Source organism: Lethenteron reissneri, chromosome 30 (assembly GCF_015708825.2).
Source record: "Lethenteron reissneri isolate LAM-NWPU_2019-01 chromosome 30, ASM1570882v1, whole genome shotgun sequence".
Lineage (NCBI taxonomy): Eukaryota > Metazoa > Chordata > Hyperoartia > Petromyzontiformes > Petromyzontidae > Lethenteron > Lethenteron reissneri.
Genome location: NC_083808.1, coordinates 2,398,140 through 2,424,612, shown reverse-complemented (window position 1 = coordinate 2,424,612; position 26,473 = coordinate 2,398,140). Strand labels below are relative to the sequence as shown.

Sequence of the window (26,473 nt, the reverse complement as noted above, 5' to 3'; positions counted from 1 at the left end):
ATGGGACTTTGTCCAGATCTTTCAAGGATTTGTGAGCTCCTCACACAATCCAGCCTGGTTAAACCCAGGATGGATCGTAGGCAGGCCAGCCTAAATGTTTCCAACCGGCGAAGATGCTCCACTAGGGGGGTCCACGTTTCGCAAGCATAGAGAAGGGAGGGAATGACCGTGGCCGAGAAGACCTGAAGCTTCGTGCGGAGCGACAGACCAGGTAGCTTCCACACAGCGATACGCAACCGATGAAAAGATATTGCCGCTCGACTGATTCGGAGTGAGACCTCTGCTGATAAACTGGAGCCGGTCATAAGCACACTGCCCAGGTATGGGAAACTCTCCACTCTCTCCACAACTGCCCCATCACTAATTGGGAGTTGTGGGGGTGGAGTGTCCGATGGTACAAAATACCCAGGCAGGTGCTTAGTTTTGGTGGGGCTGATGGTAAGGCCCCACCTCTTAGTGGCACGCTCCAGTCTCAGCAGCAGCGTCTCCAACTCCTCTTCTGAATGAGCAGCTATTACCAAATCATCGGCATACATAACGTGGTTGACCAATAGGGAGCCATCCCTTGATCGCACCCGGGCATCGATCAGCCTCCCATTATATCTGTACCAAATGGAAATTCCCCCGGTACAGCTATTGAAGGCTTCACGAACTACGCGGTCAAAATAGATGTTAAATAATGTGGGAGCCAGAGGACATCCCTGTCGCACCCCAAGGTGTACAGGGAAAGGCTCCGACTCCCGGCCACGTAGTTTTACCCGGGCCCGCTCACCATCATGAAGGTCCTTAATGATCGTGAGCAGAGGGTCAGGGACTCCGAAAGCACGAAGAACAACCCAGAGCCCAGTCCTACTGATGGTATCATAGGCCTTGACCAGGTCAATAAAGCAGAGATGTAGGTCTTTTTGGAATTCCCTACACCTCTGCTGTAGCAGACGGACAGAAAATATGGCATCTGTGCAGGACCGCCCTTTCCTGAAACCGCATTGGGGCTCCGCAAGCCCCTCCTCAGCGTGCCTAGCAAGGCGATGTTGGATAATCCTTGCCAGGACCTTACCCGGCACACTGAGGAGTGAGATGCCCCTGTAGTTGTTACAGTCGGTACGGTCTCCCTTCTTAAAGAGGGGGACCACCAGGGCATCCTTCCAGTCCTGCGGAACCCGTCCAGTGGTCCAGACTGTTGTTATGATGTCATATAGGGCAGTCTGTGCACAAACGCCACCCTCCCTCAGCATTTCGCTTGGGAGATCATCTCTGCCCGGTGCCTTCCCTGGTCTCAGACTCCGGATCGCCCTCAGTACTTCCTCAACAGCTGGCACCTCAGCCAGCCACTCACAGGGGGTGACCTCTTCCAATATTTGAGGCACCGCAGCCTCAGCAGGGTTATCACCACTTTGTGCCATGATGTTTTCCTGGCTGAGAGAATTTCCCTCCCCCAGGACCTCACAGAAATGCTCAGCAAATCTGCAAACCTGTTCCTGGGGGTCGGAGATTGGATCACCGTTTTTTCCTCTAATGATGGTAATAGGTGTGGCGCTGCAGGTTACTTTTTTGATGGAGTTAAATAGTGATTTGTGATCACGGGCCACTGAGGCAGACTCCATCTCCTCAGCAACCCGCGACCACCACCCATCCTTACAGCGCCTTACGGCTCTCCGAACTTCCGAGCGAAGGCTGCGGTAAACCTCCTCATTCTCTGACGTGGGATGCTGTAGGCGATGAGAGTGGGCCTGTCGCTTTTTCTCGATAAACCTGAACACCTCCTCTGTCAGCCAGGGTTTCTGGGGAGGTCTGGACTGCGTACCCAAAGCAGCCATTGCAGCTGCATGAGTCACAGTCTTAAACCTCGCCCATTTACCCTCGACATCAGGTGGAGTGGGGGACGATGCCAACCCCAGCTGCAAGCGATGATGAAATTCTCGCTTGCAACTTTCATCAGCTAACTGAGACCAGGCCACTTTTGGTTGGAATGGGATCCTGGGTGTACACCCACCACCGGAGTGGAAGAAAGGCAGGCGCATCTTACAGATGACTAGTCGATGGTCAGAGGGCAGATCAGCTCCACGGTAGGTCCTGGTGTCAAGGACATGGGCTCGCATTCGCGCGTACACACACACACGTACACACACACGTACACACACACACGCGTAAACACACACGTACACACACACACACACACGTACACACACACGTACACACACACGCGTGTACACAAACACACGTACACACACACGCGCGTACACACACACGCGTGTACACACACACACGTACACACACACACGCGTACACACACACGTACACACACACGCGTGTACACACACACATGTACACACACACGTACACACACACGTACACACACACACGCGTGTACACAAACACACGTACACACACGAGCGTACACACACACGCGCGTACACACAACAACAACAACAACCGCCATTCGCCACTAAGTGGCGGTGACGTCACCACGATGCTTGTGCCAGGCCAAGTGCACCTTGAGGCCACGTGAAGTGTCGAACGCCCGCTGGCAGGAGGTCACGGGGCAGACCCAGGTGCCACGGGTCGACTGACCGAGATGACCGAGATGACTGGCTGATGCACCACCTGTGCCCCCTACTGTACCAACTTGCTGTGCTTTAGCCACCCAGCGCTCCGCTCGTTGTTGTGAGCGTCGCTCCTCCGCCCTCCGTTGTTGTTGGAGGGCGACTGCCTCCAACTGCCCAGTAGCGTCCTTCACGAGCCTCCTCCACTGAGGCCGATCTTGACACCGCTGGTACCAGTCATCGGCAAGTCCACTCAGCTCCACGTCCTCCTGTACCACATCACTCCATCTCTTCTCCAGCCCGTGCCGCGCCCGTCTAGCCCCCTCGATCCGGCCGAACAAAAGCTGTTTAGGCATGCGGTGGCTGGGCATGCGGGCTACATGACCCAGCCAACGCAGCCTTGCCTGCCGGAGGAGCTCACTGATGGGACTTTGCCCAGATCTTACACACACACACGTACACACACACACGTGTACACACACACGTACACACACACGCACACACACACGCGTGTACACACACGTACACACACACGTACACACACACGCGCGCGGTGGCGACACTCCCTGCGGACCGACCCATTATTATCATTCGACGGGGAATAGCGGCGGCTCGAGTAACTCAACGTCGCTGCCGTAAAAAGGAAAAAAGAAACCCACAACGATCGTCGCTGTTAATCATCCAGGTGACAGCCAATTGGGACAACAACAAGTCGCTTTTGCGAATGAGACCAGGCGATGCCGAGTTTCACTGAGAATATCCACACACACACACAAAAAAAACCACAACCGTGGACGAATCCCACAACATGACTCAGCCCGAGCATCGGGCTCAGACGAATTTTTTGTTATTTTTCCAAGCCGTGCCAGAAGCCGGCAGCCTGTCTCGAAGTTCCCGGGGGAGCGGCAGTGAAGTAAGGCGCAGTGTCTGTTCATTAACGACGCTCGCCTGGATCCCGTCCCATCCACCGCCACGTTTCCTCTACCCCCCGCCCCCATCTCTCTCCCACTCCATCGCTTTCTCACCCAAACCATCTCTCTCCCACTCACCATCTCTCTCTCACACCATCTCCATCTCTCTCTCCCACTCACCATCTCTCTCTCCCACTCACCATCTCTCTCTCCCACTCACCATCTCTCTCTCTCACACCATCTCCATCTCTTCCGCTCTCTCCCACCCAATCTCTCCCCATCTCTCCCACAGCATCTCTCCCTCTATCTCCAACTTAATCTGTCCTTGTCTATCCGAACTCCTTCCCTCCCTCCCTCCCTTTCTCTTTCTGCGACCCCTCCTCTCCAGATCTCCTCCCTCTCTCTCTCTACCTCTCTCTCTGATTTTCTTCTCGCCTGCTACCCTCTCGCCATCTCTCTCCCCTCTGCCGCCCTCTCCCACACCATCTCTCCATCGTTCTCCCTCTCTTCCTTAAACGAGTGGCAAGCTGAGAAAGGCTTTCACCTCGGGTTGCCACCTGCCCTCTTCTCTTGTTCCCCCCCAGGATCAGTCTCTTGTGTAGAGGTAGCTGACATCCATCCCGAGACATCTTCTGCAAGTCTCATCGGGACATTAATATTGCCGGGTTTCGTCCGTTGGACAATAGCTCACCACTCAAAACGATGCGTTTGCAGGCAAGTTCTCCCCTCTTGCGGTATCGCGAGGTATTCTTGCTATTACCATATGACTTAAAAACAACGAAATGACATTGGCCTCTGGTATATTGGCAACTCAGAGGTGGCAACTCCCGACAAAAATGACGCCATTGTCCTCCCCCCCCCCCCGCGGTTTGCGCCGCCGGTCGCAGCTGCTCGGCAAAAGAAGAAAAAAAAAATTGGCCGCTCGAAAAATCTCCCCCTTGACTCCTGGAAGAGGAACAAGAGCTGCATTGAGAGCGGGCGGCGCGCAATCGCCGTGTTGGCACGGGGTCACGCTCGCTCGAAAGCCAACTTCGAAATGCGGCCCTGCAGGGTGTTGCCGCTGCTTAAGTGTGCGCCACGAGAAGCCGGGAACGTTTGGTCCAGAAGGCCACGAAGGCTGATGGGCGAAAGCGTTATTGTTTTTGTTTGTATTCCGTGACGAAATGGACCCCCCATCCCCCCTGTCTGGTTTTACATTAATGTCCCTACCCACGGTCCAACACGCAGGAGCGCGCCCTCATTTTGTACGGAATTCCTGTGGCGCACCGAATTCCGCCCTTGCCTCTTCACACCTGGCGAAGCAGCGGCGTTCGTTTAACCGGCCACGTTCTGCTGATGAGACTCGGACAAATCAAAACCACGCTGGCGTTTTCCTGCCCGAATGAACGCTGCGGAAAGAGAGTGGTTTATCAAAAGCCCAACGGGCCGATGAGACTTGAACCTCAATTTATAAAAAATTGCGGCGTCTATCTTTGCCGCATGGTAAGAGCGCGCAATACGGCTTGCAGTGGCGAGGTCGCGAGTTCAAATCCTGCCCAACACACCAAACAACTCAGATCTCCGTTTCTCACAGAGAACCGACGGACAACTCTGTTGGAGCGTTCCTTGGTTCGGCGCGCGAGTAGCGGCGCCGCCGCCACACCCGTCATGGCCGCCGTCGTCCACAGCTCGCGCTGCAGAACGTCGCCTCGGCCGAGCGTGAATCGCGCCCCTGCCGAGGGCGCGCGTGAGCCGTGCCGCTTACAGCTCCCCCGAGCTTGCGCTCGAGTCGGGGACGACCCTGCCCAACAATCCATGAAGGGGCTTCAATGCAGCCACCCATGATGATGGTCGTGACACATCGCCACCGTCGCCACCGTCGTCATCGTCGTCGTCAGCCACTGCTGGATGAAGGCGTCCCCCAAGTTGTCACCACGTCACGCAGACTCGCGATGCAACGGCTAGGGACCGCACACAAGCTGTCAAAGAAATGAGTTTTCAATCGAGATGATTTAAAAGCACATAGCTCCAGTGGCTTCCTAATATCAGAAGAAAGAGCATTCCAGACGGCCTCAGAAGCGCATCTGAAAGCGTGCGATGCAGTGGCCGTATGCCATAGTAGGTGCTGGTATTATTCGATAAATGCTCGATGCAGTCAACACGCAGCAAATCCCCTGGTACGTAAACGAAGTCCTTACTTTCTTTTCGCATCCGTACTTTACGCCCGAGCAGGAATTTAATGATCACTTATTCACATCCGAAGACGCACAAGTCGACGTTATTTTTTTGTTATGTGTTTGTCCGACCAGGCGGTTGTTTAAAATAACGCGGCGGTCGTGTTCATTTCATGTAATATATATATGTGAGAAATAAAAAAAAGATCGAATGCAGCCAGAGAGATATGAAGCCATTTTACGGTCGTAAGATTTACTGTGTTTATAAGAGACCAGTCACCGTGTGACATGGGAGAGAGACACGTTCGGATACAAAAAAAGTCAAAGCGGTTTCCTGCTCAAAAGAGCATTCGAAGGCGGTGGCGCATCTCCCGTTTGCAGCCCCAAGTCATCGGTGGAAATTCCTCGATCCTATGGTGGGGGGAGGTCCATCCATCGGAAAAAAAGTTTCTGTTGACTCCCGCACGAGCGTGATGCATGTAGCATTGGCGCTCGGTGAAAGGGAGTACCGTTTGAGATTCACGGCGTTTAAAAAGAGACCCGTCACGTGCATGTATGTACGTTGAACTTTTTTTCCACCGTACGTAGCCAACCACGCTAATCGGAGGTGCGGGGATGAAGGACAACAGCTTGTGATGAACCGCAGGCGAACGATACTCGTCTGGCCCTTCAAATGCAAACTCAACTCCCTCCCCCCCCCCCCCCCCCCCCCGCAATGACGACCGTCGATTTTTGTTGGCGAGGCGCAACTAGAAAGTGCAAGGCGCTCGCACCCGAGGTTGGGAACGCACCTGAAGCCACCTTCTCGCGCCCTGGAACCAGAGAATGCCCCCGAGGTCAAAAAGGTCACGTGTTAATCAAGGCTGACGGGCCGAACCCACTCCTATCTACACGAACCCTGCGCACAGAGCGAGTGTGTTGGCTTTTCGGAGGGAGCAATAATGATACAAATAATACGTCTCTCTCTCTCTCTCTCCGCTCTCCATCTCTCTCAAGTGATGTATCCGCCTGCTGCGTCAAAGTGTCGAGTTGCGTGAAACTTCTGCTGGCCCAGCTTTCCAGGCCATTATTACACTCCCTCCTCTGTCTGTTTGTTTTTATTCTCTTCTGCCATTCTCGTAAAGAAGATAAGAAGCCCCCTTCACCCTCCCCCTTCTCATTCTCACTGTGCGCCTGAAAGGGATCTGAGTTGGTTATTATTCTGCCATACTCAGCATTTCGGTTTCTCTCCGTGCCCATGCCATTCTCACGATGCTACTTCACGAGCCACGTTTGCTGCTGGGGCCCCCTGCCCCGGAAACGCACGTGGCCTTTTTCAGACCGCTCGTTTTGCGTCTGCCGGGACTCCCCTACTCCGGCCATCCCCGCCGTAGCTTCCCTGCTCCAAGTCCACAATCGAGACCGCGCTTTTGTGGCCCCTTGCGAACGACTCTCTTGCAATATAGTAGCGCTGTCTTCCGTGCGGTCACGGCTGAGTTGCTTCATAAATCCACGTTGTGCTGCATAGACTCGAGAGATACGCAGACTCACTTTGGGCCCCGTAGACTGACAAAGAGACCCACAGACTCGCAGGCAGGGAGACCCAAGCAGTCGCGTAGATTGCAATCTCTGTACATAATAATCGGCTGTCCTATTCAGGCAAAGGACAGCATCTTACTGTGCGACGGGGACACGCGCTTAGCTTAACGCGACAATTTGCCGGGATCCACTTTTTTTTTCTTTCGTTCCTACGTGCCTTAAACGTGCCGCCTTTACTTGACTCCCATCGATCTCCGTGCGCCCGGTAGGCTCGCCGGAGTAATTCAGGCCGATTCGTAGGCGCCGCGAAGCCGCTGGGTGTCTGGGCCAATGCCACGGAAACCACTTTGAAGCGACTACGCGCACGGCCCTGTGCGTGTGTCCACTGCTGAATAAGAGGGCCCCCTCCCCCTCGCCCCCCCTCGCCCCCTCGGCAATGAGGCTCGTGGCGGTTGTGCGAGCCACCACGCTGGTCAGTGCGGGCAACCGTAGAAGTACACAGGACAAGAATGTGCGTCCGTACACCGCGGAGAGAATGGCGAAATTATATCCAACGACAAAAGTCAGAGTGTTCTTTTTTTTTTGCTCAAATGAGCATTGAGGGAATCGGTGTTCATCTCCCATTTACAGCCCTGCCAGAGTCAGCGGTGGAAATTCCACATTGCTATGGCCGGGGGGTGGGAGGCGGGTCCATCCACAGGACGACCGCTGTTGACTCCCCCTGTAAAATTGGTGCTAATTTTATCGACACGTTGTCGTCAGCTAAATCTACGACCGCAAGGAAGATGATGGGCGATGCTGAGTGACTGAGCAGTGCATGGGAAGAGACGGTGGAGGAGTGCAGTGAATGCAACAGTCATTATTATATCGTGATTAGTATTCGTGTTGTCGAGTGAATAAGCAACTCGGCTCTTGTTTCACGTCGAGGGTGATTCATGCCACCAGACCCCGAGTTTAGGTTGGGGAAGGGGGTAAGGGTGGGGTGGAGGGGGGGGCAGTCAGGGGGGGGAGCGGTAGTGTAGTGGTTAGTGCACTGTGCTACGAACCTTGTGACCCAGAGTTCGATTCCCGCTCACGGCCAACACCGGTGACAAATATCCGATCCGGTCCTGGGCTTCTCCTCGGTCTGCTCAGTCTCGAATGAGTATTCTGCGGTCTGCTGTGCGGCGGTTTCATTTAATCGTAAAAAAAAAAAACTTTCGTCACGAAGGCTGGTAGCATAGTTTGATAGATTAAAAAAGAAAGTTAATAAAAAAATTGCGACGAAAATTCCATGTTTGCAAAAAAAAATCACGCACCCGTATGGATCTGTGTGTAACGATCCGCCAGCGTGAGTGTATGCGCGTGTTTAATGAACAGTACAGAATGGGCAGCCGATAGGGCTAAATGCGTATTGACAAAGGGCTCCAGTTTTTGTTCCGGTTTGTGTCCCCACGTTTTTGGGGCAGTGACCCTCCGACCGATGAGTCAGGCTGTCCTCCAGGAGCAGCGCAACCTTTAAGCCAAAGCTTCGTGCACGTTGAATCACCTCTACCGACAGCCATGCTGGCCCCCCATCTCCCCCCGACCCGGATGGCGAGACGGACCGACCCACCGAGGAGACGGAGGGACGCACGGGGCGATGCAAGGGCGCCTTCAACCCGAAGCTGCAAAGCGTCCAGAAGTGGTCGGCGTCGCTTTGGCAAAACGGTGGCAGAAGCGGAGGAGTCCAAGTGGGTGCGCGGTTTATTCGCGTAACGTCTCCAAGCCGATTTTATTGGAAATAAATCCGCAGCAGCAGCAGTAGCACGTCGCGTTCTGACGGAGGCGTGGGCACAGTCAGATTGATTTGTGATGTCTGAAGCCGAGGCCACAGCGAGGAGAGAACGTGGCGATTGCGGGGGGGGGGGGGGTGGCAGAGAGTGATGGGGTGGGCATAGAATATAGAGGGGGGAGAGGGGGGGGCAGAGGAGCGGTGAACGTGTGAGCGAGCGTGCGTGTTGGCAGCAGCTCGCGGCGCCGGGGTCGGTATTACCATGCACGCCAGCATGCCACCACGCCAGCAGGCTACCACGCCACCACACCACCACGCCAGCACGCCACCACGCTACCACACCACCACACCACCACGCCACCACGCCAGCAGGCTACCACGCCAGCACGCCACCACGCCACCACACCACCACGCCACCACGCCACCACGCTACCACACCACCACGGCCACCACACCACCACGCCAGCAGGCTACCACGCCAGCACGCCACCACGCCACCACACCACCACGCCACCACGCCAGCACGCCACCACGCCACCACGCCACCACACCACCACACCACCACGCCACCACGCCAACGTGCCTGTGTCCGTGCCCACAACGGCCCTGAGCGTCTGTCAGTTGTCTTGTTCGGCTGAGCTACGGAGTAAACAAACTGCGCCCAGTGGTCTCTGCACAGGCGATCTCTAATCCACACCAGGGGCTCCCCCCGTGCGTCGCCACATTGCCTGCCGCAGGAACGTTCGTCAAGCTCAGCTGCATGTCATGGGGGGAAGGGAGGAGTTTGGGCAGTCTTCGGTGATCGGGCTGAGACGGTCATCCCGCGCCACCGCAGAACCCGGGTGAATCGCGAGTAGGCTTGAATCTCAGATTTTGAACCAAGGTTCTCCGACGTTGCCGGCTCAGTGTCCCTGACCGCAGGGCCAACCGGTCACCTCGACATCACAACCTCAGGAGATGTCAATCCCAGAGATGGAAATGATGAAATCGGCTCGTGGATTGTTGCCTCGGGGAAAGAAAAAAAAACGTGAGACACGGCGACGGCTCAGGGATGGCAGCTTGCAGCAGTGAACTGATCAAGGCTGATGATGACGACGATGACGGCGTGTCTTTAGCGCACGCGCGGTGCGGAAAGTCGGCCGTCCCACTTCACGGGGTGACGCTTGCCAGGCCAAGATTTAAGGCAGCCGAACGCCACACACTCTCCGAATTCAAATCTGGCGCCGTGTCATGGAAATTTTCGGGTGGTGACGACGCTCGCATCTGGATCTCGTTTGCTGCCGGCCGGAGGACGGCCGTGGCGGACTCAGATACGCGAGGCGGCGGGGCCGGTAGACGGGCCAGGTTTCAACCGGGGCGGCCGAGTTTCTGCCATGCGGCCCTGCGGCTCCTTGCTCAACCGTCGAGAGCTCCCACGGCAGCCCCCACCATCAGCACCACCACATCCCCCCACCCCGACAATGCATTTAGCCGACATTGATTTCCGCGCTCGCGAAGTCTCCATGTTATCTCTTGCACGGCGGGGATGCAAGAGGAGGGGGACACCATTAGAGGGGTCTTCACAGGAAATTGATCGGGAGCACGTGGGGGGTGCGGGGGGGGGGTGTGGGGGGTGAGGGGAGGTTAGCAGCCCCCCCCCCGCTCGCGTCCCCGTGTGGCCGCACACGCCACCGCCACGATAATGCCACAGCCACGGTCACCGGCATGATCTATCCACTGCTGGACAAAGCCCCCCACCCCCCACCCCATGTGATCTCTTGCAATGGCACCGCATTACCGTCATGTATACACACGCCTGTGACCGAATCACCCGGACTGCGCCCACTCTCGTCAGATCCCGGCAGCCGAGCAGACCCGAGGCCGGATCGTGCTCGGCTGGGCGAGCACCACGCACGAAACTGGTTGCTACAGGCTGCCGCGGAGCTTCGCGTTGGGCAGCGCAGGGCAGTTCGTGGAAAAAAAATATCTATCTATATATATATTTCGTCATGCCGAACTCCCATGCTCCGGCACGGTCTACGTTCCCCGCCTTCACCAACGCGTGAAGTTCGCTCGAACGGCCACCGTGACCCGCACGGCGCACGGGAGGCCCTCATCCCGCGGCGGGGGGCCGTGCGTGACGCGCACGGCCACGCGCGGGTCGTCAAATCCTCCGGTGACACCGACCCCCCCCCCACACCCCCATGGCCTGGCCAAGGCTCTCCTCGCCGCTCTCACCGCCGCGCTGAGAGGGGACCGCCCCGTTGTCTCGCCAGCCCCGCCAGGCCGCCGCCGCCGTGATCAACGAGTGGCGGATCTCGGCTCGCGACTGCGTCGGCTGCGGGGCAGCGGGCGTGAAGAGAAGAGCAACCTCTGCGGAGACCTCCCGTTAATTGCGTTGGTTTAAGCTTTTCACCGGCGGTAAGAAAAAAATTACGGAAGCTACGGAGACGGGGGGTGGGGGCGGGGGGGGGGGGTCACCTGCAGAGGTTAATCACATTACGGCGCTCGCGTCGCGATTCGCGCTGCAAGCCGCCCGCATTGTCCCCCGCGGGCGTTTCCGAAAATACATCGCGAAAATTATTGCACAAGACTGTGCTCTAATCATCGTGCCGCACGGGCGTCCGTTAATTCAGCTCCGCTTCCAGGCGCGGAGACTTGCTCGGCTCTCGCTGCGTTTAAAGGGAAAAAAATGATTACTATTTTTTTTAATGTACATATATATGCGTGGCTTAGCAGCACCCTTTCCATGGCCTTCTAGAGCCACACGTCTCTCCGATTTGCACCCAGCCTCGGCCTTTCCGGCTCTGCTGTGGCAATTTGTAAACCACGATGCAGCAAAGGGGCTTGGAGAGCTCCGTAGATTCATGCCACTGTGCTAGGGTGCATGTGTCCGTTTTATTTTATTTTCGAGTCAAAGGTGTCAGCAGTGGTCCGCACACCGCACGGTGCTACGACCTTCCCCGACAAAGCTTCAACTCCTCGCCCATTCACAACGTTGCTCAGATTTGACCTTCGCCTGCAACATCCTCTCGGTCAACCTCGGCCGAAAATTACTCGACGGTAACTTTGGTGGGGGGGGGTCACTAGATGTGCAACGCTTCACCCGCTAAGATCACGATTTAATAAAAAAAAATGTTTACTAAGCTCGTGTGTTTGCGTCTTGTTATTTAATTATGTCTTGTTTCATTGTGTTTGTGTGTGTTCGCCCCATAAGTATGATTCAATCAGACATCACCATACCATGAATGATATATCGAGTAAATCGATTCTCACGTGTCAATTACAACACCCACGTCGCGTTCGTAAGAATCGATTTGAACCTTCGAAGCGATGCGTCGCCAAACGGGCACCACCCAGCGCTGTGAAGACCAAAGGCAGCCGGAGGCGGGCTCGGCAACATTTTTATCATCCCCCACACCCCCCCCCCCCCCAACGTGCCATTAGATTTGCTGGCCTTAATAGGCGCTCGCTAACAGCAGCAACAACAACAACTGTTCCAAAAGTGAAGGAAGTCTGCGGGAGTGCCGTGCGTGTTTCCACTTGTCTCCGCCCGCCGGCGAGCGGTCGGGTTAATCTCGGTGTGCCGCGGATCGCAGCCAGCCCCGGCCAAAAAAAAGAGAATAAAAACGCAGCCCGCAAAAAAAAAAGAAGTGAGGTTAAATTGGAAATTGAGCCAAACACCGTTGACATTTATTTAATGTCCTCTGTGTGGAACTTTCCCACCAGAAAATGTAATAAATCGCCGAGCAGCAATCTCGAGTAGAGTTGCTGCGCTCCTCCTGCAACAGCCGCAGCAAATCTGCTTTCATCCGTTTGAAGCCTGATCGCTCATCGGCTCGCACGCAATGAAATCAGCAATTGAATGGACCGTTGGGTCGCGAGTTTTTCAACTCAAATTCGCTCCTTCATCGGGGGTCCCTTTAACATTCCCATTGCCCCCCCCACCCCCGGCCACGTATAACAATAACAATATAACGACGATGATGATTATGATGATGATGATATCGCGAGCACTGTAACATCTGCGGACCATGCAGCACTTCGTTACGAGCCTCCGCGCGGCGTCTTGAGATGCGGCCACACAATTGGACGCCGCGTTTCACAAACGTGCACTGGGAGTAAGTAAGGGGGTGGGGGGGGAGAACAAAAACCTGGCTGATGGATTCAGGCGGGGGGGGGGGGTGGTATGAGATCCAGGAGAGCGAAGGGGTGAGACTCGCTAGAGGATGAGCACCATGGAGGAAATTGGGATCTTGCCCCATCGTCGCGAACGATGAGGCCGGGTCCCAGAGCGTTGTGAGTTGTCGGCCCCCACAGCCCCCACCGCCTCCCACTCCCCCCCGTTTAAAGTTGAGGCTGGTTGTGCCGTGAAGACCTCACTCACCTGGCTGAAGGAGTTTGCTCCCGAGCCCCGATGATCACCCTTCCGGCTCCAGTATTCCCCGATGCCGGGCCCCTTGTGCACCACTGCAGACGCACGGGGAGACAGGGAGGGAGGAGCTCGCGGTTAGCGCTGTAGACTGCTGGCGAGCACCTACTGGGGGTCAGAGTAGCGTTACGAGAAGACAAACACGGACGCACGCAACGACGCAGATCCATCCGTGCGCAGCCTGCACACGCTGCAAGTGCCGTTTGCGAGCTCCTGCTGCGGACAGCACGGCGCACGAGGGGGTGGGTGGCCAGCACTGACGCCGGGCCGCCTTTGTCTCCCCGACGCTGATGCTTCGTAAACAGCGCACCGGTCAGCGCACCGGACGCACGAGCCAGAGGTCGCCAGTTCGCTCTGACTTCCTGGAGTTGCAGTTGAAACAACGGGGCAAGTGGATTCAATCCCCCCCCCACTCTGCCGCCTCCGCTCGACCAGCAGTGTCAATGGGTTGCACCCAAGTTAGTCTCATGTACGAACGTTGAACTTCTTTCGCACCGTACGCAGCCAACCGTGATAAATCGGATGTGCGGGGGAAGAACAACAATCTAAACACAAAAATCAGTTCTCAAGAAATGAGTTTTCAATCGAGGTCATTATAAAGTGCACAGCTCCAGTTGCTTCCTAAGATCGGGAAGGAAGAGCGTTTCAGACGGCCGCAGAAGCGCACCTGAAAGGGCGCGATGCTGCAACCGTCTTCGTCGCGGCCTGGCTAGCGTAGAAGAGAGTTGGCCAAATACCCTCGAGAGGGGGAGGCTCTCACTGGATTTCGTCTGCCATGAGCAAGCAATTACAGGGCAGCACTTTTTTTTACCTTCTATGTTTTACGCGCAGCGCCATGAAAGGCGGCGTTGCGGGAGGGTTGTACGACTACCACTACTCTTTTTATTTGACCGGGTAAGGCCTACTGAGCGCTACGTAGCTTTTGTTTCAGAAGCGGCCTGGCCACAAATGATAGCTCAACAAAGTGGCTTATCGCGTGGAAATGTATAGCGGCCAAATACTCTAAGCACGTGTTGATTATAAATGTGGAGGGAAAAACTGGGGGACCCGGAGAAAAATCCACGCTACCATGTGGAGAGAGAGACACCGCAAACTACGAATATACAGCAGGTGTCATCAGGTTGGGGATTGAACCCACGACCTCCCGTATACCAGACGAGGGAGTTAACATCTCGGCATCTCGAGAAGGAGTGACGCCTCTTGGCAGCACGGGGATTGTTCTGGAGTGCCCATTCTCTGTTTCCTGTTTATTTTTCTTACGTGGCAGCCTCGCACACACACAGCCGCCCTGTCCGGCCGAGCCAGGCTCCGTCTGCAACGTGGCAGAGCTTCTAACGGTGAAGAGGCACAACTGCTGGCTCACGCCACTGCTGGCGGAACGACCTTCCGCAAGAGCGGCCCCCTAGAGAAAGCCGCTCTATAAAGGGTACGTTGGCCTACTCTTCCACGCTGGTCAGACGTCTTGCCAAGAGGTTGTACGTATGTACGTTGAACTTCTTTCACACCATACATAGCCAACCGTGCTAATCAGAGGTGCGGAGGAAGGACAACAAACTAAACACAAAAAACAGTTCTAAATAAATTAGTTTGTCAATCTAGATGAAAGTGCCCCAGTGGCTTCCGAGTATCGGAAGGAAGAGCATTCCAGACGGCCGCAAACCCCTTTCTAAAAGTTTACGATGCAGTGACCGTCTTTATTCCATGGCTAGCCAAAAGCTGCCGCGAGGATGACCGGAGTTCACGTGATGGTTGGCAGTACCCACACTTCACCCCACCACACACGTTTGTAGACAGTGCTGCTGGGTGGAAAGAGGCGGGGGGGGGAGGGGCAAGAGGGGCAGGGGGAAGGTGGGGAGGGGTGCTCAGAAACGCTCCATTTTTCAAATATTCAACAAAGTTTTCTCTCTTAAAAATCCCACAACTTTATCAACAACGTAAATGGTGCTGTGGTCTACGCGGGAATTGGGTCCGGGTTCGTTTTAAGAAACAGCTCGTTAGCAGCTGGTGGTTAATGTGTCTGTGACTTGGCACACAATGGATAGCTCCCATTGCAAGCGTGTCGGGCTCTGGGCGGGCAGTCCCAACCAGCTTCACATCACTGTCACCAGCCACGACCAATTCACTGCTGGATGAAGGCCTCCCCCAAGCCGTCACCAGCCTCGCGCTCCTGTGATGTAGGAATCCGTCTGGCACCGGCACACGGGCTCCAATCATTGCTTCATCTCCACTCACTCCGACTCTACAGGATAGGGGGGGAGCGTGCAAACTCCAGTCACTCTCAGCCTGAAGAGCAGGAGGAGGACGAATAGGCTCTGTGCAGAAAGGCACACGAGTCAGGAATCGAACCGAGATCCTTCTTGCCACGAAGCTCAAGTGTTACCCCCCTAGCGAACACCCTTCCGCCCTTTACCCAGTACAGTACAGTATTCCCTCGTGATTCACGGATTTTCTTTCCGTGATTGTGGCTATCCGCGAATCGCATCTGTGACTCCACACGCCCGTACCGAGAGAGAGAGAGAAAGTGATGAGATAATTTCAACGTATCTAAATCACTTATTTACGTATTCATTTCAGGTAATTCACGAAAAAAGATAGGTGTTCGCGGGCCAATATCATTAGCCGCGAAATGTACTATTAACGAGCATCTCCAGAATGTTTGCCTCGTCGCGAATAACGAGGGAATGCCGGGGACACGGCCGGCTTGGACGCCACTTGTGAATGACGCTGCCCTCTGTCAGCGCGAGGTGGGGCGGGAGGGCGGGCGGTTTTAACTTCTGACTAATTTCTCGGGACCGTTGTTGGCTCGCATTCAACGCATCTGTTGTGGCAGGCTGGGTCAGATCTTTCTAATTCAACACAATCCGACCTTCTCGAAATAAAATGCACTTCTCATTCATCTGGAAACGCTTAGTAAAAGTGCATTACAATGTATACCGTTTATTTGTGCCGTAAGTAAAGGCCGTTACTAATTTTGTACGAAATTGGATTTTACTTTAATGTGGTCGCAACGATTTTTTTTATTTAGCGTTTACTTTCTTGGCGCGATCCACGATAAACATCTGTTCGTTTTAAAAAGCGTATTACATACAACCTGTGTGCCGGTCATGGGGGTTGCTTGACCATACTTCACCACGCTGGTCAGTGCCGTTTGGTGATAGGGAGGGTGAGTGCTGAGGACCGGCCCTGGTATGGCTGAAAACTAAATTCAGGTCAATGGGTTCAAGGTGCGGTGGGCTTACCACCGCACCACCACTCCAACCCAAATAATAATAAAAATGTAATCTCGATTGGATAACTCATTTCTTTAGAACTGCTTTTTGTGTTTAGGTTGTTGTCCCCCCCCCCCACCCTGCATCTCAGATTAGCACAGTTGTCTTACAAAGAAGACCAACATACGGTACAAGCTTACAAAACGAATGCTAATTAACGACAATGCAATCAAGCACCGCTCGCTCGCTCCCCGCGTCACCACCCACTCTCGTGGTGGGGGGACGGGGGGGGCAGATAATGTCCGGTGAATGCATGACCCCAGCCCCCCTTTCACCGCTCACCCCCCCACCACCTCCCCTGCTCAACACGAGACAACCAATCACCTCTCTTCATCAGCCAGGGCCGGATTAACTCGGTGGAGTGGGGGGGGGGGGGCTTTAGGGGGGGCTGCAGCCCGGCGCCTCGAATGTTGGTGTGTGTGGGGGAGCTCGCCCCTGCATGTTATACAGACCGCTTTGTTAGTGGTTGCCATGCAATAGTTTTAGCGCCGCGATCAATCCTGGAGCGCCGCTGTTGCGTGCATCGCTGGCGGTTTATCGGCCGGCATCGAAGTACGCTCGCGTGTGCTCTTTGTTCGTTTGAACTTTTTTGATTTCGGCGTTACCATTTGCGCTTCACGGGTTAAAAATGGGAAGTGAAATGCAAACCGCGGTGACCATCCATGGCGTGTTCGTCACCATCGGGCACGGGCGGTGGTCGTGAACCAGTACGCGGTACAGGCGCAGTGCCGCAATTGCTCACCCGCGCTACTGCTGGCGGAAAGGGCCTCCCCGCTCGAGGGCAGCTTGGGCTACTCTTCCACGCTGGTGAGACGTCTTGTAAGAGGTGGGGAGAACCCACGCTTTACCCCACCACACGCGGCCTGCCGCTCAACGAACCGTGGTGCGCTCATTTATACACCCCGCGTGGACAAAGGCGTCTGCCGGGATTGCGAATAAAAGCTCCGTGCCCCCCACTCGAACTCAATTCACGCCATTAACGTAGCGTGGTTGGTGGTGGTGGTTTTGGTTGGTGGTGGTGGTGGTGGCATGCTGCGTTCCTATGGCAGCGCTGACACCATGGAGGATTCTCGGGGGATCAATCAACCCGAGTTTGATTTACCCACCCTCCCCCCTCCCGCGCCGTACAACATCTTTGAGTGTTTGACTCGCGGAGTAAACACGACTCGCGTCGTCGAGACATGAAGTATTTGCGAGGAATTGCCCCAGCTTTGCCGCTGCTTGTACAAAAAACGGAACGTATTGGTTGGGGTTGTCTTTTATTATTATTATTTCTAAAACGCTCCGAGCCAAAGTGTAAAAAAAAACCCACGACGCTAATGCTGGGCGAGCGAGCGGGGGCAGTCTGCGGTAACAGTGCGGGCTTCTATTCCCCCACGTGGAATATGCCGACTCTCTCACGGACGCGCGCGTGTGTGTGCGTGTCTCCACACACGCGCACGCGAGACGCGCACAACATGCGCACACAGGAACGCGTTCATGTCGGTATGTTTATTTATCCCCCCCTCCCTACCAACCAACGCTCCCGGTAGAGTAAACCGCTCAGCAATGCCGTGCCGGGCTGGACAGACGTCCGCGCTAATTGTAACCGCGCTGTTTCTAAGCAAGCGGTGACAGCCCTTTTCCTTTGGCTGCAGATTAAAATATGTTGTAAAGGCGCAGCCCTGCAATTGCCCGCCCCGCGCCACTGCCGGCGGTAGGACAACTCCACGGGCTCCAGGCAGCCCCACTAAGAGGGCGACTTTGGCCGACTCTTCCACACGCTGAACCAGGCGTCTTGGAAGGAAGTTTGCGGGAGGACCCACACACGCACAGTAAAATCACAAAAAATAAAAATTTTCTTGCGATTTAATCCGATTGCTGCCTGACGGACGTTACAAGCCGCACAGTTAAGTGTGCAAGTGACCCTTGAGAGTGACCCCTGGTGAGTGACCCCTGGGACGACCACGCCACGTGCTCACTCTCCGCTACGCACAGGCCCGGGCTCGCGAGCTTTCTCATCGTCAACGCCTTGGAAACAACCGCTGAGCCAATCACTCAAGCCAGAGCTCCCCCTTGACTCCCGGTGGCCAAAGCACTAAGGCCAAAGGTCAGATCCTGGCAGCCCCGTGGCATCAGAGAGGTGGTCGGGAATAAGCTCCCCCCCCCCACCGTCCCCCAATCCTGCTCAAGGTTCAGCTGCCTCCCCCCCCCCCCCCTTCTAAATTCCTGTGGCCAAGTCCGAAAAATGCCAGTATAATATTTAACGCGATCTCTCTGCAGAGGTTCGAGGAAGGGGGCTGGGCACGAAGACTAAATGTTGGGTGCAAATGCAAACGACGGCCGTGGCAGCCCCTTCCTCGTCATACGCAGCGTGGGGAGACGAGCCCAGCAGACGAAATTAGACCTCATCGTTCGCCGTCCCGTTCAGCCTTTCACATTTGTTTCGAGTTCCGCATTGGCCGTGTCGTGCCGTGCTCTGTCCCCCAGACGCCCTTTGAAGGAGGTCGTGCTACAGGGCTTGGCTAAAGGTCTGGCTCTAGAGCAGTGCTCTTCACTAGTGTTCAGAGAGAGGGGGGGGGGACACTTTCACCGATAAGACATCGTCAGTGTGTGAGGGCCGACACACTATTTGAAACCATTGGGAGTCTGACAGCAGCACGATGATGATGATGATGGGGGTGTTGTCACGTGTTGTGTATTGTCGGGGGGCCGCGCTAAAGGCCACCAGGAGCCACCAGTGGCCCCCGGGCCTTGCAGTGAAGAGCGCTGCACGAGAGGCAGAGCGGTGGTCATTTTATCGTTTCACTTTCATCTCACAGCGAGTCTCTGTGCAAGGCAACCTGGGATAGCGCCACAACGCCCCTAGCAACAACAATAACAACAACCGCCGTTCGCCACTAAGTGGCGGTGACGTCACCACGGCACTTGTGCCAGGCTAGGTGCACTTCGAGGCCACGTAAAGGTGCGTGGAGGGGCTCGCTGCTGGCAGGAGGTCACGGGACCGACCCAGGAGCCATGGGTCGACTGGCACGTGCATCACCTGTATTCCCTAACGAGCACCTATCCACCGCCCCTGGAGGATAACCTCACGATTTAAATTTACACCCCGCCCCCCTCCCTCGCAAACATTGGACTGTATCGGAGGGCCGCCCACTGATGAGATGGAGCGACGAAACCATCTCGTGTGGGGGCGTCAGATGGAACGTGACATCCCAGGAACTCGTAGGATGGTGCGGGCCTGGGAAGACCTTCGACCTGCTGTTTGTGTGTGCGCGTGCAATTCTCTGGAGCTTATTTCGCACCGTGCACCTCGCCAACCGTGCTAATCGTAGGTGCGACATCCATCAGCGGATAGATCCTGGCTCATGATGCTGCTGCCGATTCGACGGGGGCCCTCGCTCGTGCAGAGCTGCTACGAACCCCTCTCTGCCGACCGCTGGCGCGACACCAACAACAACAAAAAACGACGCAACCACGAAAACCCAACAAGTGCCGCCCACTGGCAATCTGCTATCGGGGCCGATCTCGTACCGGCCGCTCTCTCACGAGCAACTTGCACTTGCAGCAGCGGTCGCGGGAAGTCTGGCATGCGTCCCCGCATTGGATGATGGATCGTGGCCCATGATGATGATGACGACGACGAGGATGGTGATGATGATGTGAACCTGCAGTGGCTGACTCGCGACGTCAGGGGATGTAGCCACCACGCAGGGGTCCGACAAAGCGAACCCCTCCGATTACAAATCGACTGTTTAATATTCAAGACGGACGCGGTCGCCCCCGCACCCGCGCCACCACCGTCACCGCTAAGTGTATGCTAACGAATTCATCGCTGCGTACCAAGGACCCTTATTCCTCGCGTCTTATCAACGCTCGCCACCACTGAGTCTGCCGCTCATGACGGGAAATTAAATGTTCCGTCCGAATTAGCCGGCGGTGACGCCACTCTCCCAGAGTCCGTGGCGGACGCAGCGTCGCGGAATGCGCCACCGTCCTCGAGAATCCGCGCGGTCATTTATTCATTCGTTCATCGCGTCTCCTTGTGCAGAGTAGGATTACAGTGCAAAGGTTTTATTATTCCGGCGGGCTGGTTGTGTACGGAGCGGCTATTTGTAAAGTAAACCGCCTGCCGCGAACTAAAATGTAAACACTCGTACATCAGACGGCGGGGGGGGGGGGGATGTGCCCGTGGAGGGCGACTGGCGCGGAGATGGAGCGGGACGGGGAGGTGGAGCGATGGGGAGATGGAGCGATGGGGAGATGGAGCGATGGGGAGGTGGAGCGATGGGGAGATGGGGAGATGGAGCGGGACGGGGAGATGGAGCAATGGGGAGAAGGAGCAATGGGGAGATGGAGCGATGGGGAGGTGGAGCGATGGGGAGATGGAGCGATGGGGAGGTGGAGCGATGGGGAGATGGAGCGATGGGGAGATGGAGCGATGGGGAGATGGAGCGATGGGATCAACTGCGTGCGGAGGAGCGAGGTGGATCGCGGGAGCTGCAGGGATGGCGACAGCGTGCGCAGGCCTTCATCCAGCAGTGGGTAGATCATGGCTCACTAGGATAACAATCACAACGTTGACGATGATTAATTGCAGTGGTTCAGCTGCTGCATTGGGTGGGGGGGGGTGTACAGGCACCACCGCTGTCATTATTTAACGAGTGACACCTCATAAATAAAATATATATAATAAGCTACGACTTTAAGACGTCTGATCTCTTTATCTGACCGCTCTGGAGAAAACGCTTTCGCCCCGGCACATTATGGGTTATCGCATTCACCTTATCGCGCACGTTCTACGGCATTGCCTGTTGGCAGCGCTTCGGCGATTATGACGATGATGGAGATGCCGAGCGTTTTCCCCCATGCAGAATACAAACGCTCCGATAATTATTTTGACAAATACAACATCACTCGCTGATTGCAGGAAACGCAAGTCCCACATCGACGGTTTTCCAGGGTGTGGGTGCCCCCCGCCCCCCCCCCCCCCTTTCAAATTCCCGGGGATAAACAGAGCGCACTTTTTGTGTATCCTGTAACAAAGGAAGCCCTTCCCCCTCCCGCAGTGGGTTTAAACGTAAGCACCTCCAGTAAACATTTCCGAGTAATTAACTAAACAACGCTGTACCGAGGGATGTGTCTCTCTCTTCTCTCTCTCTCTCCTTTTCCTCTCATCTCCCTCCTCTCTCTTCACGGATATGGAAGCCATTCGTGGCGATATTTATAAAGGAAACGAAATGTCTGAGACCTCCCAACGATCGTTGGATTAACCGAGCCCCCCCCCCCCGCATCCTCCCGTAGGCGGCGGACGGCACAGAAGATCGACCGGACATTGGGGTCACAACAAAGACAAAGATCCCCTATATAGCCCTAACAGATTGTTGGGGCAAGTGCTGTTTGCGAGTAGCACCTATGAAGGCCGACACGGCACACTAGGGGGATGGCTGGCCAGCACCACGCCCGACCGCCTTTGTCTCCACAGTGGGGATGCTTACACACCGCACTCGGCACTTATTTGAGGCCGAGTCGACCTAGGGGGAGGCCCAGGACCGGTTCGGATAATCGTCACCGGCGTTAATGGTCCTGAGCGAGAATGGAACTCGGGTCGCCGGGTTCGTGGCGCGGCGCGGCGCTAACCGCTGCACTACAACGCGCACTTGTCCAACATTCAGGCAGCCGCCGCCGCCACGACTGGGTCAACTGCACTGATGGGATCATTTGCCGCCTTCGCTGCGTTATTTACTTTAACGATCTGTCCATCTGTCTCGAACGCCACTTTTTCCTCTTTTTTTGTCGAAAAGCGCGAGGCTAACTCACGATGATTGAGACTCAGAAGATCAGGCGGGACGGGCCGTGTGCGAGCGAGCGTGCGTGTTTTGTGCCGACGCTGCTCACGTTTAACCTTCGAGATCTGTGTTAGCAGCTGCATAATGCAACCGCCTTTCATCTTCAGACTCTCGGATGTCTTTTCGATGTATGTACCGCTTCGCGGTGGTGAGATGTTAACTACCTCGCCTGGTATGCAGGAGGTCGTCGGTCCGATCCCGACCCTTGACGCCTGCTGCTGCATATTTGGAGTTTGCGTGTCTCTCTCCCACGTGGCCGCGTAGATTTTTCTCCGGGTCCTCCAGTTTTTCCCCTCCACATTTAGAAACACGCGTTTAGAGTATTTGGCTGCTATACATTTCCACACGTGACACGCCACTTCGTTGAGCTATCATTTGTGGGCAGGTCACTTCTGAAAAAAAGAACTACACGGCTCAGTGGGCCTTCTCTGGTAAAATAAAAGTAGTTTAGTTAAAATAGTCGAGAGCCCGCAGCTGCTGCATTGTGCCTCCTCACCACCGCACAATAACAGCACTCATTTTATCAACCCTGACAGGATGATGAGCCAAGTCAACCACCGACCAGGATTTGAACTCAATATTCCAACGGAGAGCCGGGCGCGCTGTCTCCACGCCACTTGGCCTGGATGATGATGATGATGAATTATAGTATGATTATTATTACTGTCATGTCTCCCTCCCTTGCCCCTCTGTGTCCCCGCACACCTCAAATTTCCATTTCTGCCAGCCAACAAAAGTCTGCAGTGCATCATTACCTAATTTACATTTAAATGGAGCCTATTGGAATAGAGGGAAAGGTGGACCAGGGTGGTGGTGGATGGTGGTGGGGGATTGGGTGATTGGAGTGGTGGGGATGGGGAGGGGGTATGAAGGAGAAGCACAAGAATGGAATTCGAGAAGAGCTGTTGATGTGAGAGGCCTGGGGGAAATTTTGGGGGGTTGGAGAGGATGTTTGGGGGGGGGGGGGGCAAATGTCACAAGCCACCTGCTGCGTTTTAATCAGTAATCCCGGAATTATCTGGGGCTGATAGGGCTAATTGGGTAATTTTACTTTTTTTTATTGATTTTCTCCTGCAGTGATTCACGCGCAGATTCCAGACCCGCACCTGCAGTCGGGAATTTTTATGAAAAATGCCACGGCAGATGGCACGAGCAACTGGTACAAGTGCTTTGGCAGATCTCGTGTTTATAATCAAAATAGTAATAATAACGTTGCGATGAACTAGGCCCCGTATTATGTAATGTAAGGGGTTGTAGTGCCAATAACATCTGGCGTTTGTTTAACAAGCCTGCATCTGCTGATGAGGACTGGGCGAGTCAAAACCGGTCCAGAGGTTACTGGCTGAAACAAATGTTGCCCAAATGCAGGGTGTTGCAAAAAATGTAAAACACTTATATGGGACTAGTGTTTTTAATGGAAAAGAACGGATAATACACTGTGACATCTTCTTGGTTCTTTCGGTAAAGTCACGTAGAATGGAAATAATAAAATAATAAAACATTAAACATAATAAAATAATTCTCACGACGTTTCGGCCACAACGCAAGCAGCCGTCCTCAGGTGGAGAGAATTATTTTATTATGTTAAATTTTATTATTATTTTATTATTTCCATTCTACGTGACTTTACCAAAATAACCAAGAAGATGAATCCCTGCAGTCACGAAAGCTTTAAATCGAGACACTGTAACATGATAACAAATGTATCTTAATGGCTTCAAAAAGTCTCCACTTGTTCGCCATCATTGTCAACGCGTGCCTGGAATCTTCTCCCGGTGGTCTCCAGAGCCTGGAGGCGCATTTCTTGTGGTCTTGTTGCAAATTCTCGGAAGTGTTCACATTTTTTTGAAGCACCCTGCATATCGGCTGACGGACTAAAATTATATATTTTTCGATTTAAAGCTTTCGTGATTGCAGGGATTCATCTTCTTGGTTCTTTCGGTAAAGTCACGTAGAAGGGAAGTAATAAAATAATAAATAATAAAATATAATAAAATAATTCTCACGACGTTTCGGCCACAACGCAAGCAGCCGTCCTCAGATGAAGAACAGGTCTGTCGGAAAGACAGCGTTTCAGACGCTGTCTTTCCGCGTTTCAGACGCTGTCTTTCCGACAGACTTGTTCTTCACCGGAGGACGGCTGCTTGCGGTGTGGCCAAAACGTCGTGAGAATTATTTTATTTAGTTTTATTTTTATTATTTTATTACTTCCCTCTTACGTGACTTTACCGAAAGAACCAAAAAGATTATATATTTTACTTATACTCCGTGTGAAGATGCAAAAGGGAGGGGCTTCTATTTACTTTCACTGATGATAATCATTAATAATGATGATGTCCTTTAGCCAGGGCTATGGAAATGCCACGGGTGCAGGGCAGAAGAAAGCAGCAGAGGGAGACGGGAGGGGCTGGTGGGAGGATGTGGTGGCGTCAGATACCAGCACGGTGGATGTGATGCGAGAAGACGAGCCGAAAAAGGAGCTCGCGGAAGGGGAGAGCAAACGCGAGCGGCCCTCCCCCTCCCCACGCAACGACGAGACTTTTCGACGTGAAGAAGACGCGGCAGGGCCCCCCACTAAGCCTCACGACGCATTATTAAAGACCCTACATCGGAGCGTTCCTTCGTGGCACGGTGCATCGCGGAGGATTGTAGAATCACTGGGAGAAACCTCGCCACGCACACCACCATCACCAGGCCACCCCACACCGCAGGCTCGCGAAAGGCTGGCATTCCCAGGCGGACTCCGATCCAGTTACGAACCCCTCTTCGCTCCTGATGTCTGGCAAGATCTTGGGGGGGATGCGGGGGGGGGGAGACTCGGCCCTGGGAGTTTATTTTATTAATGTACGGCCTTCCGCCACACGTGCGCCGCAGGACTACCGGCACAGCCAGACGGATGTTGTGGTCAGAAAGGAACCCTTGTATTGCTTTGAGAGAAAGACAGAGACAGAGAATAATAGAAGGCATTAAAAAGTAAAATAACCATGCCCTCCGCCAAATCCTGCAGCTGCTGCACAGTAGACACGCACGGACCTCCAGGATCTGCTTTGACAGTCCCATCCCACCACCATCTGGCCTTTGATGTTGACCCCTTGGGATCCGGACTCGTGGAGGTCAATCGGGCCTCGTCCATCCGACTCACGTTGGGGGTTGTCTACGAAATACACCACAAGAGGAGGACGCGTGGCTGCCTGGAGATCCCAGGGGACACCAAGGCGGCGCTGGACAGACACTAGGGAATGGACGGATGTGTGTATGTTGGACTTACCTGTATTGTGTGGTAATTGAATTGAAGGTAGAGAGGTTACCAGCCCCTCGCGCCCATCCAGAGTCCCCATTTGGCCGCTGTGGTGGCTATAAGCCCCATGAGGGGAAGGGCCAATTTTGAATTTGGCCTCCCCCCCGTGGCATAGCTCACGTCCACCAGTGTTACCATCAGCGGTTGTTGTTGTCAAACTTATTTCGCACCGCACGCAACCAACCATGCTAATCGGAGGTGCTGGGGAATGACAACAAACTAAACACAAAAATCAGTTCTCAAGAAAGGAGTTTTCAGCGTATGCAGACCAGCAGCTGTGCAAGGCTGACGACGACGATGATGATGGTGGTGATTAATAGCAGTGCCTTTTTCAGAATCGTCGCGACGAGTCTGAGCACCTTTTGATGAGCGTCTTTGATAACGATGTTTGACTAGTTCCTCAATTAAAATCTTAATGCACGAGGAGAGAAGACAAAATACCCGCAAGGGCACCATCTGCGAGTGACGGGTATAAACAACCCCAATATAGTTAAAACATTTATTGCATCAGCTTGAGAGTGTGCTGCTGGTATTGCTGCGACGCTGTCATCGCGGCTGCGAGATGTTTACGTGTAAAAAGAAGAATGAACGAGCCGTTTAGCGACCTCTCACGAACGTCGCTCAAGAACCTGCAGCTTCGTACTTTCCAGGCCACGACGAATCTCGGCAGCCTGGTGCCCAATTCCAACCTTCGCCCCATTTCCATTTTGGTTCTACCGCGGTTCCGATTCTCAGAGCTCAGCGCACCGCGTCGGTGGGGTAGGCCAAACGAGAAACGTTGTCATCACC

General features: G+C 54.5%; 1 protein-coding gene across 1 annotated transcript in view; it reads right to left on the bottom strand.

Moving 5' to 3' along the window:
• Nucleotides 1-26,473, bottom strand: part of CHST11 (carbohydrate sulfotransferase 11) — a 94,217-nt gene that overhangs the window by 35,343 nt on the left and 32,401 nt on the right. Inside the window, exon 2 of the mRNA XM_061562789.1 lies at nucleotides 13,245-13,327. Within this exon, the coding sequence (XP_061418773.1) occupies nucleotides 13,245-13,327 (83 nt within the window). The remainder of the gene's footprint in view (nucleotides 1-13,244; nucleotides 13,328-26,473) is intronic.